The sequence below is a fragment of the Azolla caroliniana genome, unplaced genomic scaffold (genome assembly GCF_043228905.1).
Source record: "Azolla caroliniana isolate FFs.n. ecotype wild unplaced genomic scaffold, voAzoCaro1.0.p SCAF_18, whole genome shotgun sequence".
Lineage (NCBI taxonomy): Eukaryota > Viridiplantae > Streptophyta > Polypodiopsida > Salviniales > Salviniaceae > Azolla > Azolla caroliniana.
The window spans coordinates 7,175,289-7,192,233 of record NW_028230453.1 but is presented as its reverse complement, the minus strand read 5'-3'; the positions used below and the strand labels follow the sequence as shown (position 1 = coordinate 7,192,233).

At 39.1% G+C, this 16,945-nt stretch overlaps 2 protein-coding genes across 2 annotated transcripts; one reads left to right on the top strand and one right to left on the bottom strand.

The window, feature by feature from the left end:
• Window positions 1-6,461: 6,461 nt before the first annotated feature.
• On the top strand, window positions 6,462-9,688 carry LOC147852297 (cation/calcium exchanger 4-like). Its single transcript, XM_087333781.1, has 2 exons — window positions 6,462-7,920; window positions 8,298-9,688. Exons 1-2 carry the CDS (start codon window positions 6,651-6,653, stop codon window positions 9,278-9,280), a joined length of 2,253 nt encoding a protein of 750 aa, XP_087189907.1. The 5' UTR covers window positions 6,462-6,650; the 3' UTR covers window positions 9,281-9,688.
• A 1,032-nt stretch (window positions 9,689-10,720) lies between these two features.
• Window positions 10,721-13,474, bottom strand: LOC147852296 (auxin-responsive protein IAA17-like). Its single transcript, XM_087333782.1, has 5 exons — window positions 13,016-13,474; window positions 12,167-12,354; window positions 11,417-11,537; window positions 11,261-11,322; window positions 10,721-11,160 (listed from the first exon to the last, which is right to left on the bottom strand). The coding sequence occupies exons 1-5, from the start codon at window positions 13,441-13,443 to the stop codon at window positions 11,123-11,125; spliced, it is 837 nt and encodes a 278-aa protein (XP_087189908.1). The 5' UTR covers window positions 13,444-13,474; the 3' UTR covers window positions 10,721-11,122.
• Window positions 13,475-16,945: the final 3,471 nt, after the last annotated feature.

The window sequence follows — 16,945 nt, the reverse complement described above, 5'->3', positions numbered from 1 at the left end:
GCTTTTATTTGCTAAATATAGTGCTCATGCACGCTAGATGTGCATGAGTCACTTTTTAGTTGCTTGCGTTTTTCTATAAAATATTCACGCACTCTAAAAATGCATGATTTACCTTTTTAATAAAGGTAGGCGCAAATAAAGCACTTATACTTATTAAATCTATTTCTTTATAGAACACTAAAGATAAGGTAGCATAATGGTAAAGTTGAGGTTTGGCTACGTGGAGGTACAAGGTTCGAATCTTGCCCTATGCATGTGATAAATATCTTGATATTCTTATTTTATTTATTGGTGATAAATATCTTAATATTCTTATTTTATTTATTTATATGTAATTAAATCGGTTATATTATTTTTACTTTTTCACGTAGTGTACGAAATACACTACGACAACGTGTGTTACTTGGGCGAGACCATGGGGGTCTTGGACTAGGGAGTACTCAAGGAATAGAGAAGACCCGAGGTTTGCTTTACAACAATACTACTTCCCGACCCCTTCCCGAGCAAGGTCTCGTTGCCCTTTGTTTTGTGAGGCCGGTGGCTCTCATTGATCACAACTCGTCGACCTTTCGAGATCACCACACGAGCCAAGTGACCAAACCGGTACAAGCAAGATGAGCACGCAACATGAACGCACAAGGGGACGATAACACAAACACGAATGTATGTACGTCTTTATGAGGAAGAGAGGTACATGGGCAAGCCCGAACGCTCCCTCGTCACGAGACAACCGAACGTACAAGGAAGACACAAACACACGCACAAAATGCTCGTACGCCTTTATGAGGAGGAGAGGTGCATGGGCACGCCCGAAACGCTCCCTCGTCACAAGACGGCCGAACGTACAAGGAAGACACACACACACACACACAAATGCTCGTACGTCTTTATGAGGAGAGGTGCATGGGCACGCCCGAAACACTCCCTCGTCACAAGACAGCCGAACGTACAAGGAAGACACAAACACACACACAAATGCTCATACGCCTTTATGAGAAGGAGAGGTGCATGGGCAAGCCCGAACGGTTCCCTCGTCACAAGACAGCCGAACGTACAAGAAAGACACAAACACACGCACAAATGCTCGTACGCCTTTATGAGGAGGAGAGGTGCATGGGCAAGCCCGAACGGTCCCCTCATCACAAGACGATCGAACGTACACGGAAGACACAAACACACGCACAAGTGCTCGTACGCCTTTATGAGGAGGAGAGGTGCATGGGCAAGCCCGAACGGTCCCCTCATCACAAGACGGTTGAACGTACACGGAAGACACAAACACACGCACAAATGCTTGTACGTCTTTATGAGGAGGAGAGGTGCATGGGCACGCCCGAAACGCTCCCTCGTCACAAGACGGCCAAACATACAAGGAAGACACGAATAAAGAAAGAATGAGAGAAAGAAACACAAATGATATCGACCAAAGAGATAAATACGTGTTCGATTCCAACGCAAGAGTACCCTTTATAAAATAGGGTTTTGTTTACAATGGCAACTTATAGTTAACCACAAGCTCAATCAAAACATAAATATTAAATGACCTTAGAGACAAAAGCAAATCCGAACACGACGAAGATGAACACACGAGCACCACCAAAATGCCGATCCCAACAAACCATGACCTCCCGAACAACGAGCGCACGGGCTCGCAACGACGAACGGGGCGGAGCAATGTCGAACCAACGAAGCTTGGGCTCACGAGCACTTCAAGTGTCGATGCGAAGAAGACGAGCACGTGGCGATGGGGGGATAAAGGGGTATGAGATGAAGGGAAGTGGTGAATAAGAAGATGAAGAGCTTCGAAGGAAAATTGGCGATAGTCTCCTCCTCCCAAAACGTCCTCTCGAATGAGCCCCCCTCAATCTCCTTTTATAGGAAAAAAAAAGGGGGGGTCGCCAATGAAAAAGGAATAAAATTCCTTAAATCACACTACACTATAAGACTAGATTTGAACTGTGCACCTCTAACTAGTAGTTAATGTGACTATCCACTAGCCCAATAACTCTCTCTTATAATATATAATTCTCTATAAATTCTTAGCCTATGTCTCCTCTACATTTTATCTCTCTTCTCTCTTACTTTTTGCACGGGCTTCTATGCTCCTTTCCACCTTTTCTTTTCCTTTTTATTTTGCATATGCACAATTAATGGCCTTTGTGTGCACACACATTGCACATGCACATTTTGACCCCCCTTTCTCCGGTTTTTCCCACCCTCAAGCACGCCACATCACGACAATGTGTATTAGAGTATTGACAAATATGCATTGACAATTGATGTTGATAAGTTATCATTTTTATAGCTTAAATGTTGGTTCCACAACAAATTAATAGGACATATTAAAGATATTTATGTCATGAAATACACGAAGTATGCAATGTGTATACCAACACTCATAGTATGAACCATACGTACTCTACGTGCATTCGCATTCAAGTATGTTTTCAATCATTTGAGTATGGTAAACACCCTAGAAGTATGGTAAATACCATACTTTTCTATTCATTATTTACTATAAGGTAAAACTTTTTTTAAGGTATAAGAGTGAGAAAAAAAATTTAAAAACATAAAAGAAATACACTTTAGTTGGCAAACTTATGAAAGTGAATGTTTGAGCAGAAGAATGCGAATATTACGTTCTATGCAAAGTTACACTTAATGCAAGAAACATTTCAAGGCCAATACTTGGTTTTTCCAAATTGATGTTGACAAATCAGAAAGCAAGTTAAAGGAATTGTCTGTATAGTTTAAGCATCACAATTGTGATGTAAAATGGAAGATTTTTGAGTGGCTTTATCTGTTATGACAAAAATTATAATTCTTTTGTTTTTTGATAGGATACTTTTATCATGATTTTTTTGTAATATAGGTTGGATGGTCTACTTCAACAATGACATATAATATTGGGGAGTGACTTGTAATACTGGGCTAGGGGCATTCTGGGCATGACTTGCAACATTCAGAAGTGATTAGAAATATGGGGAACCAAAACTTGTAAGTTGTAACATTGTGTTTCTTGGCTCACTTTAACTATGATGTGCAATATTTTGAGGATTGTGCAATCATATCGGGCTTGCTGCATTTTGGCTATGGTGTGCAATATCAAGGAATGATTATAATATGTTTAACCAATGCCTATAATATCAAGTTCGTTGGCCCACTTCAATTATGACATACAATATTGGAGAGTGTCTTATTATATCGGGTTGGATCTTTTGGTGTGAACAAGAAGTAATACCCCTCAACATGTGCGATCAATATACGGAGTATGTTCAATATGGTTGATTGTATAAAAGGTAACTTAAAGAGCCATCTTGGGATCGAGCCTCCTAGGACACCCACTTAGGAGGAGCCCATGAGCTATAGCTCTTTTCCTGTAAAACCCAACCATTGTAATCATACTTGAGTATCGTGTTGTTAATATAATCAGTGTATCTTGCTCTTTCATATTGTATTCTTTGTTGACGTCACTATCTTAGCAATCCTTGTATTTTCTACAAATGTCAATAGGATGCATATGCCATTTAATTATTCATGACAATTGGTTGTAGTGTAGGGTTGCGCTTAATAACATCACCCTAGGATTCAATAATATCCTGGCAATGCGAAGAATCAAGAAAAGTGATATAATATGTATGTCAACATATATTGCTAACAAAAACAAAAACATCAAAACGAAAGCCCATCGACGAAACCCCTAAATGTAACCTGATTGTGTGTGTGAAGCAAACACTAGACAAAAATTGGAAGCTCGAATATTTCTATCATGATTCCCTTTCTCTCCTTGAATTTTATACAGTATTCAATGTCAAGAAGCTCATTATTTATTAAGCAACCCAATATCACGTTGTTGAAACTTTCCATGCCCGACCATCCTCAAAAGCTCATTCCCTTAGTTAAACGAAAAAATAAATAAAATGTAAGGGATTATACACCACATTATCTTTATCTTCAACTTCAACATCAACGTCTTCTTCAACTATTGAATTGGTCTCATTACAAAGTGGAATGTTCATCAAGGTACTCTCAACTTTGCACGGCACGATTGATATCTTCTTTTTCTTCTTTTAAAAAAAATATATCCTCCATTGGTATTAAGCACGATTGATATCTTAAGCAGCCTCATATTACATTTAATGTTCTCCAACTTTATTTGGCTTAAGTTATTCACACAAACATATGTTTAAGCATAATGTATATAAAATATTGCAAATAGTTATTGAAACATTATGGTATGAAATCCTAATTTTATTGAACATTTGTTTGTTTATCATATTCTTTTCCAATTTTTTATTTCGATATTGATAAATGAGAGCAGGAATGCAAATATTCACAACCTTTTGGTATTTTCGAAACTTCTATGATAGCGCAAGTATATATGACATGCTTTGCGGTTGTAGTTTAATATTGATGCAAAACCATGGTTCCACAATCACAATTCTAATTAACATTATGATCCATGTCAATTATAATAACTGATGTTGTGGTTAGCTCACAATAGCCAGCATTGCAAATTGTGTTAATTGTGAATATTATGATTGTGATTGGTACGATATTTAGTGTTATTATCATTAACACTAATGACAACATAAGTGACTTTGATTAAATTGTCAGTTACTCTTACAGCCATAACCAATGTGTTAATCACATTATTAATCCTATACCTTCCATCATGTGATTACACAATATTCAAATTATCACTACCGTTATTAATTAATTCTCCATTAAACACATAAACAAACTAGCAACTCCAAGAACTACATCTCTCATTGTACGAGAATGATTTCTCAAAGCATTACATAACTACATGGATTTCAAGCATGTGGGCTATATCTACTTTTTGATGAAGTGTGAAAGGTGCTTTGTTTAGTTAAAGACCAAAGGGTAGGAGGCGTGTCCAATATTACCTCAACTAGAAACAAGCGCCATACTTCCTATTTTCCTATATATTAATAAAGGAACAACTACATGGGCCACAACTCCCTTGAGGATGATCAACAAGGAATAAAGTAATAATCATAGAAATCGTTACATGCTAGCGTTGAAGAGAGATACAGTACGTTCACATCATTCCATCGACTTATAAGCCTTGGAAAAAGAAAGCAAGAGATCGCACAAACTTTCACTACGAAAAATAACATCATCACCTAATGGGCACGATGCGTGCATATGAAAAAGGAAACACATTCGTGGGGGGGTAGCTGCAACTGTTACACAATCCAACATATTTAAACCACTGACAAGTTACGAATGACTAGGTGTGTGCGAAACTCGAGGAAAGGAAAAGATAAAAGTGTCGTGATGATTCGAGCACTAAAATGTTTGGATTTTGTGAGCTTACCAAGAAAAGGAAAATGTAAAGCACACTCGAGGTTAGTGTATGTACGAGGTTACAACACCCAAAAAAGGGGGAAAACCTTTCCATTGAACAAAGTTGCAACCCAACTATTGTGAGTGTTTGATGGACATCTACAAGGTAAAAACAAAGCAAAAAAAAATTCCTCACTGATATGTGACCATTGCACACATCCGTTAATGTTCTACAGGTATTAGGTATAGAAACAATCATTGTACATTGGGCGATGCGAGAAGATTCTCTCCACGTTTTGAGAGTGCGGCAAACAAGAAGAAAAGATAAAGAAATACACTAATCGTGTTTTATGGGTGCAAACACGGTCCTTTTCGTGTATAGCGAATGCTCGAGTAAGCAAGAGACAAGATTTGGGCATGTAAAACTCGATGAATCTAGGTGTGTTGTTTCTGAGACGTGGGTGAGAGAGGATAGAGGTAACACAGGTTTTTCGATAAATACAAACGCGAGTAAAATCGGGCGTTTGATCAAGTTCAATTTGTGTGTGTAACATATGAAAAAAAACCCCCGCTCGGAGTTGGGGAGTAGAGCTTGAGATGGGCGTGTTGCAACCGACCAACTAGAGGCAGGCTGAGGGTGGACGTTCATTCATGTAGACAATGGGCGAGAAGGGACGAACAGGGCGAGGTCCGGGAGGGAGGGGGCGGGGCACACACATGTAATGATGTATGTATGAACGCATACATACATATTACATACTATGTATGTATGTATGTATGTATGTATGTATGTATGTATGTATACATACTATGTATGTATGAATGAATGAATGTATACATACTATGTATGTATGTATGTATGTATGTATGTATGTATGTATGTATACATACTATGTATGTATGTATGAATGAATGAATGTATACATACTATGTATGTATGTATGTATGTATGTATGTATGTATGTATGTATGTGAATGTGGAGAGGAAGGAGCAGGGGATTTGGTGGGTGTGTTGAGTAATGAATGAGTTCAGTTAGGTTTGTTTCACTGCAGATCGAATGGGAGTCTAAAAAAACAGGAATTCATGGATGCTGCTGCAGGCCCCGCCAACAAAAGGGCTGCTGCATGATGATGATGATGATGATGATGATGTATCAGAAAAAGAGACATGGCTAGAGGTGGAGGAGGAAGTGGAAGAAGAAGAAGAAGAAGAAGAAGAAGAAGAAGAAGAACATGAAGATGAAGATGAAGAAGAAGAAGAAGAAAGTTCTTCTTCTTCCTCCTCCTCTTCCTCTTCTTCTTCTTCTTCTTCTTCTTCTTCTTCTTCTTCTGTTTTCATGAAAGGACTGACGTCTATTCCCTTCTTCTTGCTCCTCCTTGTTGCATCACTCCCGTGTTCTTGCAGCCAACAGCAGCTATGGCATTCTTCTCAGATCAGAACGCCCCGTAACCTTACTCATAACCCGAACCCTAATCTTGTGTACCTGTCTAATCCTAATTCTAATCCTAATCCTAATCCTAATCCTAATCCTAATCCTAATCCTAATCCTAATGCTAATCCTAACCCTAACCCTAACCCTAACCCCAACCGTAACCCTAGCCGTAATCTTAAATGCCAATCTCTTAATTATACCACTGCAAAGGCAATACCGCCCCACGGAAAATTTAGGGCTTCTGATGGCTGCAGCAAAACAATTAGGGTTTCCGAGGAGGGAAACACAATTAGTGTTCCCAATTGGAGGAACAAGACAAGGGCACCTATTAATTGGAGCAAAGGGAAAGCTAGGGTTTCCTCATCGGTGAGAAGCAAGGTGCTACTTCTGGAGAATGAGGGTGCACGTGTGGTTGGGCTCATTGTGTGGCTTCTGGTGCTCTTCTACCTTCTAGGGACAACTGCATCAGACTACTTCACATGCATATTAGAGCGTCTCTCCGAAACCCTCAACCTATCCCCGCCTGTGGCCGGAGTTACACTATTGGCGATCGGGAATGGGGCACCTGATGTCTTCTCATCATTCGTGGCCTTTGTCTCCACCGATTCGGCTGATAGCATCGGTTTCGGATCAGTTCTCGGAGGCGCGCTCTTCATCACCACCGCAGTCTCTGGCGCAGTCGCCATAGTCACCGCTAAGTTTAGAATTCGAGGGAGGAACAGGGCTAGGGATAGGGCTATGGCTATGGCTATGGCTATGGCTCAGGCTCAGGCTAATAATGCCATCATTGTTGGTGCTACAGTTCCTCCTCATGCTGCACGGACAAGACTGGTCAAGGATGGCATGGCAATTGATGGCACGCCAAATGCTGATGGTATTGTTGATGGTGTAGTAGTGCCTAGGCTTAATGGGCATCAATGCATCAGGGAGCCAGACGATGAAGATGATGTGCAGATAGACCCCTATTGTTTTATTCGGGATTCGGTGTTCTTGATCGTCTCTGTAGCTATCCTCGCAGTCATCCTGGTGGATGGAAAGGTGCAGTTCTGGGAGGCCATCCTGTTTCTCAGTGTGTATCCGCTGTATATCATGGCCGTGTGTTTCACTGAATATCTCGAGCATCAGAAGCGAAGAGATTCACCATCATCCTTGTTGCAGCCTTTTCTGATCAAAGGTAATTCTTTTTAACCCTATTCCCTAAAAAATGTATATACCTATTTGATTTTTGTTCGTTGATTCATTATAAAACCCTGATATCTCATTCACTATGAGACCCTCACCCTAATATGCAAATTTTCTACATTCAGTTATGTGGGTTGAACTTGCAATTTAATCAAATTGCAAAACCTTGAATCAGTTTTTCTGATTCGCTTATCCATTCGCTGATTTACATACTAACATGAAATCTTTACAGATTTTGATACCTGAGTAGTAATTTATAAATCCTAAAATGCACAGGAGATGTTCGACACTTCAAAGATCGGATGTAATGTGTTGCCTTTAGTTTTTGTTTTTACTGTCTATAATGTTGTTTGCTCATTAAACATGCAGACACAGATGAGGAGGCATTGGCACCACCAGAGACAGAGACAGAGACAGGTTTGCTCAATATATCTCCTCCTTCTCCTCCTCCTCCTCCTCCTCATCCTGGCCATCCACACCTTCACTTGCACAGTAATGAGGTAGAGGCCGAGGTGGAGGCCGAGATTGGACGATGCATTCCCTGGACATGTGCCAAGGTGAACATCAAGCTCTGCCTTCACCTGTTCTATAAGTATTGCATCGAATGGCCTTGCGCCATACCCAGGCAACTTACCATCCCAATGATAGAAGAAGATCGTTGGTCTCGGCCGTTAGCTATTGCCAGCTGCTCTCTGGCCCCAGTCTTCATCGCCGCAGTGTGGACCTTCAGCAATGGCCTACCATTAACGACTTCTGCGTGGGTTGCTTTAGGTATCAGTGTAGCACTGGGATTGGCATTAGGGCTGCTTTCATTCTTCAGCACGGAGAATGCTCGACCACCCCAGAGATTCGTCGGGGTGTGGTTAGCTGGGAGCTTCTTTGTGAGTATCATATGGTTCTACCTTGTGGCGAATGAGCTTGTGGCGACCTTGGAAAGCCTGGGAGTTGTGTTTAACATCGATTCATCCATTCTGGGTCTCACGGTGCTGGCATGGGGAAACTCAATTGGCGACTTTGTGGCCAATCTTGTACTAGCTTGTAATGGTAGGAATGGTGTGCAAATCGCCATCGCAGGTTGCTATGCGGGGCCACTTTTCAACATTGTTGTAGGCTTGGGTCTCTCTCTAGTTGTGGTTTCATGGAGATCCAGTCCAGATCCATTTCTAGTTACAGGTAACGATGATGACGTGTTCTATATGATCGGTTTCTTCACTGTGGGTCTCATCTGGGGCCTCATAATCATGTCTCTTAGAGGCATGAGGTTGAGTCGGGTCTATGGCTTCGGACTGATCTTGCTCTATTGCTGCTTCTTAATTGTGGGGTTAGCTTACACGATGGGATGGATACCGTAACATGTTTCTTTCTCGCAAGAGTGCAAAAGGAATTCGGATGTTTTCTGGCACAACTTTGAAGGGCAATGCGTTTTGCCAGATCCAGCATATGATAGAAGATCCAGCATAAGGAGAGCTTCTATTTCTATGTTGGCATCGGTTCATGTTTTCTGTCATCTGTGACGATTAATATTGAGATAGATCATTGAATAGTAGTATATCAGAAAAAAAAGAGCAATGGAAATAGCTCTGATTCTCCGCATTGAGTTTGCTTTGTATATAATCATTGTAGAAATCATCATGTAAACAAACAAAATTTGTTATTCAAACAGAACAAATTTCGGGCCAAATCAGATGTGATGGCCTGGTTCAACATAAAAACAAATAGTGCGTCCAAAGCCAAATTTGGATGCAAAACGCTTGACTTTTTTGTCATAAACTATTGGATTGTTTGAAAAATGTCGTTCCATTATAGTTCTTGAAAGTTGGCATTGTTTTTTAAGTATATATACAAAATATATAAGCCATTAAAAGCTTAGAAATGTGCATATACATCTTCCCCTATTTTGATCCTTGTTCCCAACCAAACCCCCTTCATTTTAGTAAATGTACTTAGGAGTGTCATTCTCACAAAACCAAAGAGAACAGGAGGTTATACGTAGTCGCTTTCCGTTCACATAAATTTGAAGCAGTAGAAGTTAATTATGATACTCAAATTCATTGGTCGGTGTAAAAACAATTGCACGGGTCGTATGTAAAGTCATTGTTATCAAATTCATAGAAAATTTAGAGAGTCCAATAATATTAATGCATCCATGTAACATTTAGCGTATTTAATAGGATAGTGGTACTCACCCTCTGGGATCACAAAAAAATAATTTGCCAGACTTTTAATCAACTGCAAAAATATTCTCCTTACTTTTGTTACTCCACATTTGGGCGTGTAATTTTAGATTGATTTAGAATCAATATGAATGACCACATACTATCTATAAGGGCATAAGCAAAGTTTTGAGGTGTATATCAATAGAAAACACTAGTGTTAGGATCAGCAGTAGATTTTAGTTCTAAACACTTGATTGCTAGACAATTGCAATTATTAGGAGTACAGCAAGGCTCAAATGGCGTGAATTGAGTTAGTTCCTTAAACTCTGATTGCGAGGAAAAGCAAGAAACAGTGGTGCTTACATATATTACAATCTTGACTGATATTTCCAACAACCACATTAGGTGTTAATCTTTGTTCTCTATTACCAAAACTTTAGTGAGATTGATTTTTCCAGTAGTATCTGTTCATTCATCCATACATCATCATATAGGGACCAAAACAAATTTTGATTTTTACCATTATTAGGCACCATTTGTAAAAGCAATCGAACTAGCCACAAAAATAGGACTAAATCCTATTCATAAATGCAGATTAACAGCATTTGTGATATTACAAAACGAGAAAAAAAAAAATTGATCAAGTGGCCTTCCAAAACAATTACAATTACGATGTTTGAAAACCAGCCAATAAAGCTATGGGAAAACCATATACTATGTACACTTTTGTAAGTTTTAATCCATCTAAGCCAGTTGTTCCTGCTCTTGCAAACAAGGTTTTTTTTTTGCCATATCATTTCATCTTTCTCGGCTGCTCATCATCCGACATATAAGCTTGAATAATACCATCTTTTTTCTCTCTAAAATTTCCCATGAGTACTGCATATGTTGAGTGTTTTTAACACCAAAGAAGTTGTTTATATATGGGACAAATGTGTAGGTCTTGAAAATATTTCATCACCGATGAGAATACTTGTCTTAAGACCGATACCGATAAAGCCAAGCCTTTCCGAAACATTCACTCTTCAGTAGCAACTTTCACACATGGAATCTTGCTTTCTCTGTTCCTCTTGAAGCTGCCACATGTGCATAATATATTCAATGGTTATTTTTCACAGATGTGAAAGGAAAGCAGTACAAACAGATGAAATCAGGTTTTAATTTATTGATAATTACCAGGATTATTTGATTCTGGTCCACGAGTAATTCGTAACCTTTTCACAGTAGAAACAAACATACTGCATAAATCAAACGTTTATAAACATGTTAGTTAAAAGATGATGATTATAATAAGCATTAAAAAGCTTTTTAAAAAATGATGAGTTTCATTACCTCCACGGCACATCTCCAACTAACATCCAATCGCCATCTTTGTCTTCATATGTGAGAACAAAATCAGATTCACTCGACAGGAGGAAGTGTCTTCCACAAAGTGCTTGAGAAGCGCCTTGGGCTGCAATTGGAAGGAAAACAGTTTAGTTTAGAGAACGAAACACCATTGATGCTACTGCCTACATATATTACACTATAAAACCAATGATTATATCTTACAAGGATATGAAACCACTGCCCACAACTCTTATAAGGCCAACTGATGTCCACATCTCACACTAGGATATAAAAACCAATCCCTCATTAGGACATAAAAAAAAGGATTCCCCGATCCCTCTTTAGGCTATATTAAAGTTGATACCCACATCTCTCATTGGGCCATAAACTCACATTCCTCGTTCAGCCATAAAACCCAAATCTGTCACTCATCCATAAAACCTTATGCCCAAATCACTCATTAGGCCATAAAGCCTGATGCCCACCTATTTCATTAGGCCAGAAAAATAGATGTTCACTTGTCCTCTTACGCCCTAAAAATCTCATGCCCCCATCTCTCCTTGTGCCATTAAAACCAAGGCTCACATCTCTCCTTAAGCCATAAAAATCTGAGGACCACATCTCTCCTTACGCCGTAAAAAGCCGACATCTCACTAATCATCACTTACAGAATGACATATATAATAATTTTAAAAACAAGCACCCTTATCCTTCTTTCCGTTTCTTGAGAAAGGGGAAGATGATTCAATTTACCATTGTTGGATGGTTGAAACATGTCTTCCAAAGCATGAAGAAGTCCCTCGTAAGAACTGTAGGCATTAAGGTCAAGTTTTCTTCCGACTGCAATGCCATCCATGTTCACTTTAACAAACATCTCAACTGGTTTACTCAGAGTTTGCCTTCTATAGGACCGAACGGGAGGCCATCCAACAACTCGTTCCCTGTAGAACAAAGCCAAGAGAGATCAATTCATCAGGAAACATGGAACAGAGGGAGTGCATGTGTGTGTCGATGATCATGAAGACATATCAATATCTGGGGGAGGGCAACAGATTTATCCTGATTTGAACATGCAACCCCCTCATCAATATCTACAAAGTTTAACCGATACATCTAACTAACTTTGTTTTAGAGAGGGAGAGAAAATACCTATCCGCACTACTTCAAAACACTGTCTTTATAGTATCCTTGAGAGAGAGAGAGAGAGAGAGAGAATGAATGAATGAATGATATATTAACGTCTTCTAAGACCAAAATCGACCAATGAGAGAGAGAGAGAGATTACTTCAAAAGAGTTGCCCTTTTAGCATTCTTATCATATATGATGACCCAAATATGAAACACATGCTTCAGAATGATCCTAGAGTGGAAATGAAACATGGTAATGATGGAGATATGTATGTGTGTGCATGTGTCTGTTTGTATGTATTAAAAGCATAATCTTCTGGACTCTATGGAGAAGAAAATAGACTTATGAAGAAGAAGATGAGATTGATCTATTCAACAACCTTACGAATTGCATATTACCCAGGAAACTTGTAAATCTTGGAAGAAATAGGCATGACAAAGAAGAAGGAAGAAAGGCGAAAGAAATCCACTTACTTGGAGGGGGGAGGAGGAGTATAATCATCATCAGAAGCTCTTTCTGATACTTCTTGCGTTATTAATGGAGGAGGAGCCCAAGATGATGGAAGAAAAGATGGTTTCTGCTGAGGAGTCAGGGTTTTCACAGATACATTAATGGATTCGGCATATCCTCTCTTGACAGAACCGTTCTTCTTGCTAGATTCGTTAACGGCGCGTACAGATTTCCCATCTGCAGAGGTTTCCTGTGAAGCAACAACCCCTAACCCTAAGCCCAGCCCTAATTCTAACCCTAACCCTAGCTCTAGCCCTAATCCTAAATCTAAGCCCAGGTATTCACCATCGGAAGGGCTGGTTTTAGCAGGAGGGGCAGAGGAGATGTCAGACAAGCCGATATAATCATGCTCTGTGAGTAGAGGACCGCTGTTCTCGGAGCTCTGAGTCATAGTATACCAGCAGAGGGGGGGGGGGGGGGGCAGATCTGGCAATGGGGGGCGAAGAAGGAAAGCAGAGGAGTTTAGAGTATGTGGGCTGTGCAGGGAATTTGAGAAAGAGGTGCAAATGTGTAATGGGTGGAGCAGGGGCAATGGCAATGGCTTATGGCTATGGTGAAGAGGGAGAAACAGAGGAAAGACAGGGGAGAGGAAGGGAGGGATAAAAAGGAAGGAAGAAGAAGAAGAAGAAGAAGAAGATGATGATGATGATGATGATGATGATGATGATGATGATGATGAGGGGAGACAAAGTGACATAGCAGCTATGGCTTTTTGGTCTGTGGTCCATACCATGTCTTCCATTGAGAGACAAGAAAGATCTACCAAATCCTTACCATATGTATGTATTTTGTTCCTCACTATTAGTAACTACTACTACCTACATACATCTTTGCATTAACAAAACCAGCATTTTTTAAAATTTTGACATAACATACATACATGTGATCAATCAATCATGGCTCAACCCCCCTTCGGACTTCCCCACCCCCTAACTTTCGCCGACACATCGGGGTTTCAACTATGTATTGTAATCCCACGTTGGCCCCCGCCCCGCTCTCTCCTCCTTCTCTACGCTTCCTCCTCGGACTCTCTCACTCTTCCTAGTCATCTGAAAACCACCCCAAACCTGCTCGTCTCATCATCGGCAGCCATCCCAAAAGAAAACCCGCACATGTGTCCACCCATGAGCAATCTATATATTTTAGCTTTATGTGTTTGAATGCAAGCAAGCTCATTCGACTCAGTGTATCGGCAAATTCTCATGCCCATTCGACTCGGTGTATCGGCAAAGTCTAAAAATTATGCTTGATTGTGCTCATGCCCATGTCTTTTGATGTGGGTTTGTGCGTATACTTTTGTTTCGATTTTTCTTGGTGACAAAATTATGCCCTAATGCATAAGGCATTTTTAGATCAGTACAACCGACGAGATTTGTGACCTTACTAGTGAGTTTGTTAAAATGAAGATAGGATCCATGTGCAACTTCTTCATCTCACCTTCATCAACTCGAGAATCATGTATGGGCCAACTCACAAGAGGCCACCATTTTCATTAGAAATGATAATAAAAAAAGGTTGGACCCACCTTATAGTCGACCCAAAAGCATTATTTGTAGGCATGGACGTGGCATATGGTGGGGTGGTATCCTCGTTACCAAGCAAAGCCTTCTTTACTACTCGCCCTTTTGACATTATACTTATTTTTCACGCCCAATCAATTGTTGCCACGCTTAAAACTTAAAAGGCGAAGTTCTTACATGTTAGATGCAAAGCTATCCCAAGGCAAAGTTACTCCAAGATATATCGTCTTATTTTCCGCACCCGCTTGATTTTGACCATATCAACAAGGAAAAGTGCCTAGCATTGCATGTGAATGTATTTAGTATCATGTGTTCATCTTTACTCAACTTTGTCAAGTTTCTCACTTTTGTTTACTTCACACGTAGTAACCACTCAATACTCCATCACCTTCATATATTGCATACAAACAACCACCATTAGTAGCCATGTAGCATGTCTTCAATCTACTACGTAATTTGTCTCAACTTCCAATTTGTGGTCATCGACCATTACAAATTGTGAAAGCTACCACACTACCTTTGCTCTTACAATCAAGACCTTACTCTTCACCATTGGTCCATAAACCCTTGGCTTAAGGTTGCTTTGCTTGTTAGAGGCACTCATGAATTACAGATTATGCCCACCACGTCTAGCTTGTGCATTAGGTTTGGTATGACATTACAAAATACTAACCATAGATTATCCATCACATGGAGGTGATCCATAGATCTAAAAATGGAGAGGAAAGTGAGATGGACAAGGATGCAAGTAATTTGACTATTCACAAACCCTATGTATGTGCCCAAACATAAGTGTTTAGACTGTAGTCATTTCTATATTCAAAGATCTATGTTGGACCTACTCTCTAAGCCTTAATTAACTCATTAATGTGTGTGCTCAAAATATAGTGACTGTGGATCGCTATAGTCATACCATCACCACAAAAGGCCATTGAATTGTTAATAAATCTACTCTAGCCTTAATATACATATAATTTTCAACATATGTTTGTGGTGTCTTCTCTACAATAATAATAATGCATATTTTCTGTTGATGTTAACTATGTACTGACTTAAACGCGTAACTTGTTAGTTGACTTGCATCTTAGACAAATTTCTTTCGAGGTTTTTATTTGCCGCATACACATTTACAATCTATAATGCATTTGTGGACCCTTCTTTCAAATTTCTTCTATATATGTATGAATAACTCATTGAACTGCATTAAGCTACATATAGCGTGTAGGTCCTACCAACAAGTATTAACACATTTGGATCAAACTACATATTGATATATACATGTAGAGAGAGAACATAGCGAGAGGTAAGACTTGAATAGACTAGTGCGTACTGGTCCATTCTCTCATAATTAGTAACATGGATTGAAACTTATATTGGAATCAACACTTTATGATTTTGTTTATTTTGTGAAATAATAAGATCACATCATTTAGAGTGGTATCAACTCATCTCCTAGTTAAATGACATGCATATGTCTCTACTTTGGAAATCTCGAAAAGGTGTATGACAACTTGTTATATAAAAAGTTAGATTGAATACTTGATATTGACCGGTGATGGATATCATATATGCTAACAACAAGCCTATGCTACGATATAACGTGATACTTTTAACATAGTTTGTCAAGGAGCACAATATATTTGCAATATTTATGAATTATGTTAAATATTCTCTAATCCATGTATTATCACGGTCAAACATAATTTCACATTCACATTCCATTCAATCACAATCACAATCACATTTTTACTTAAGCGCATTCATGTCCTTTTGTAGTTTTGATTAAGGATATATGATGGAACTCATTCTACAATGTCTGAAATTGGCAAATACTTTATGGTTAGAAATCTCGCATAAACTTCAGGTCTTTGATGATAAAACATCTCTACCAAAATGCACCATGAGATAAAAACCTACATCTTGTCTATGAACATCACAAACAATTCAAAAGCCACGAGATTGTGGTTGCCTTGAGAGTGGTTTTCGTCATATGACTTTGTGGCCAAGGTAGAAAGCTTTTCCAAAGTATTGTTTTATTTTTAGGTTAAACTCCCAAGCTGTATATCAATATCAAACATAGTTTAAACATTTATATTATATGGAAGTATTGATACTTTTGTTTGCAATACTTTAGAATGATAATCTATAATGAAGCATGATGTTTAACTCAATTTGAAAGCTCATACGCTTAATTGTGATGACAATCAACCACCTTGTGAGATTAATAATCACAAGGTATAAGTTAACTAATTATGTCGCGAGATTATGATATAATGTTTGTCGGTACTTTGAGCTTTATGGCATTCTTAATGAAATGATATGGGCATAACATGAAGGCTACATAATGATATAAGTCAAATGTATATTGTTGGA

What these genes read in the sequence shown, in the direction of transcription:
- LOC147852297 (XM_087333781.1), top strand. Translation starts at nt 6,651, where the DNA reads ATGAAAGGACTGACGTCTATTCCCTTCTTCTTGCTCCTCCTTGTTGCA. An exon ending in GCAGCCTTTTCTGATCAAAG is followed by an intron (nt 7,921 to 8,297) that starts GTAATTCTTTTT and finishes TTAAACATGCAG; the next exon opens with ACACAGATGAGGAGGCATTG.
- LOC147852296 (XM_087333782.1), bottom strand. Translation starts at nt 13,443, where the DNA reads ATGACTCAGAGCTCCGAGAACAGCGGTCCTCTACTCACAGAGCATGAT. An exon ending in ACTCCTCCTCCCCCCTCCAA is followed by an intron (nt 12,355 to 13,015) that starts GTAAGTGGATTT and finishes TTTGTTCTACAG; the next exon opens with GGAACGAGTTGTTGGATGGC. An exon ending in GTTTCAACCATCCAACAATG is followed by an intron (nt 11,538 to 12,166) that starts GTAAATTGAATC and finishes TTCCAATTGCAG; the next exon opens with CCCAAGGCGCTTCTCAAGCA.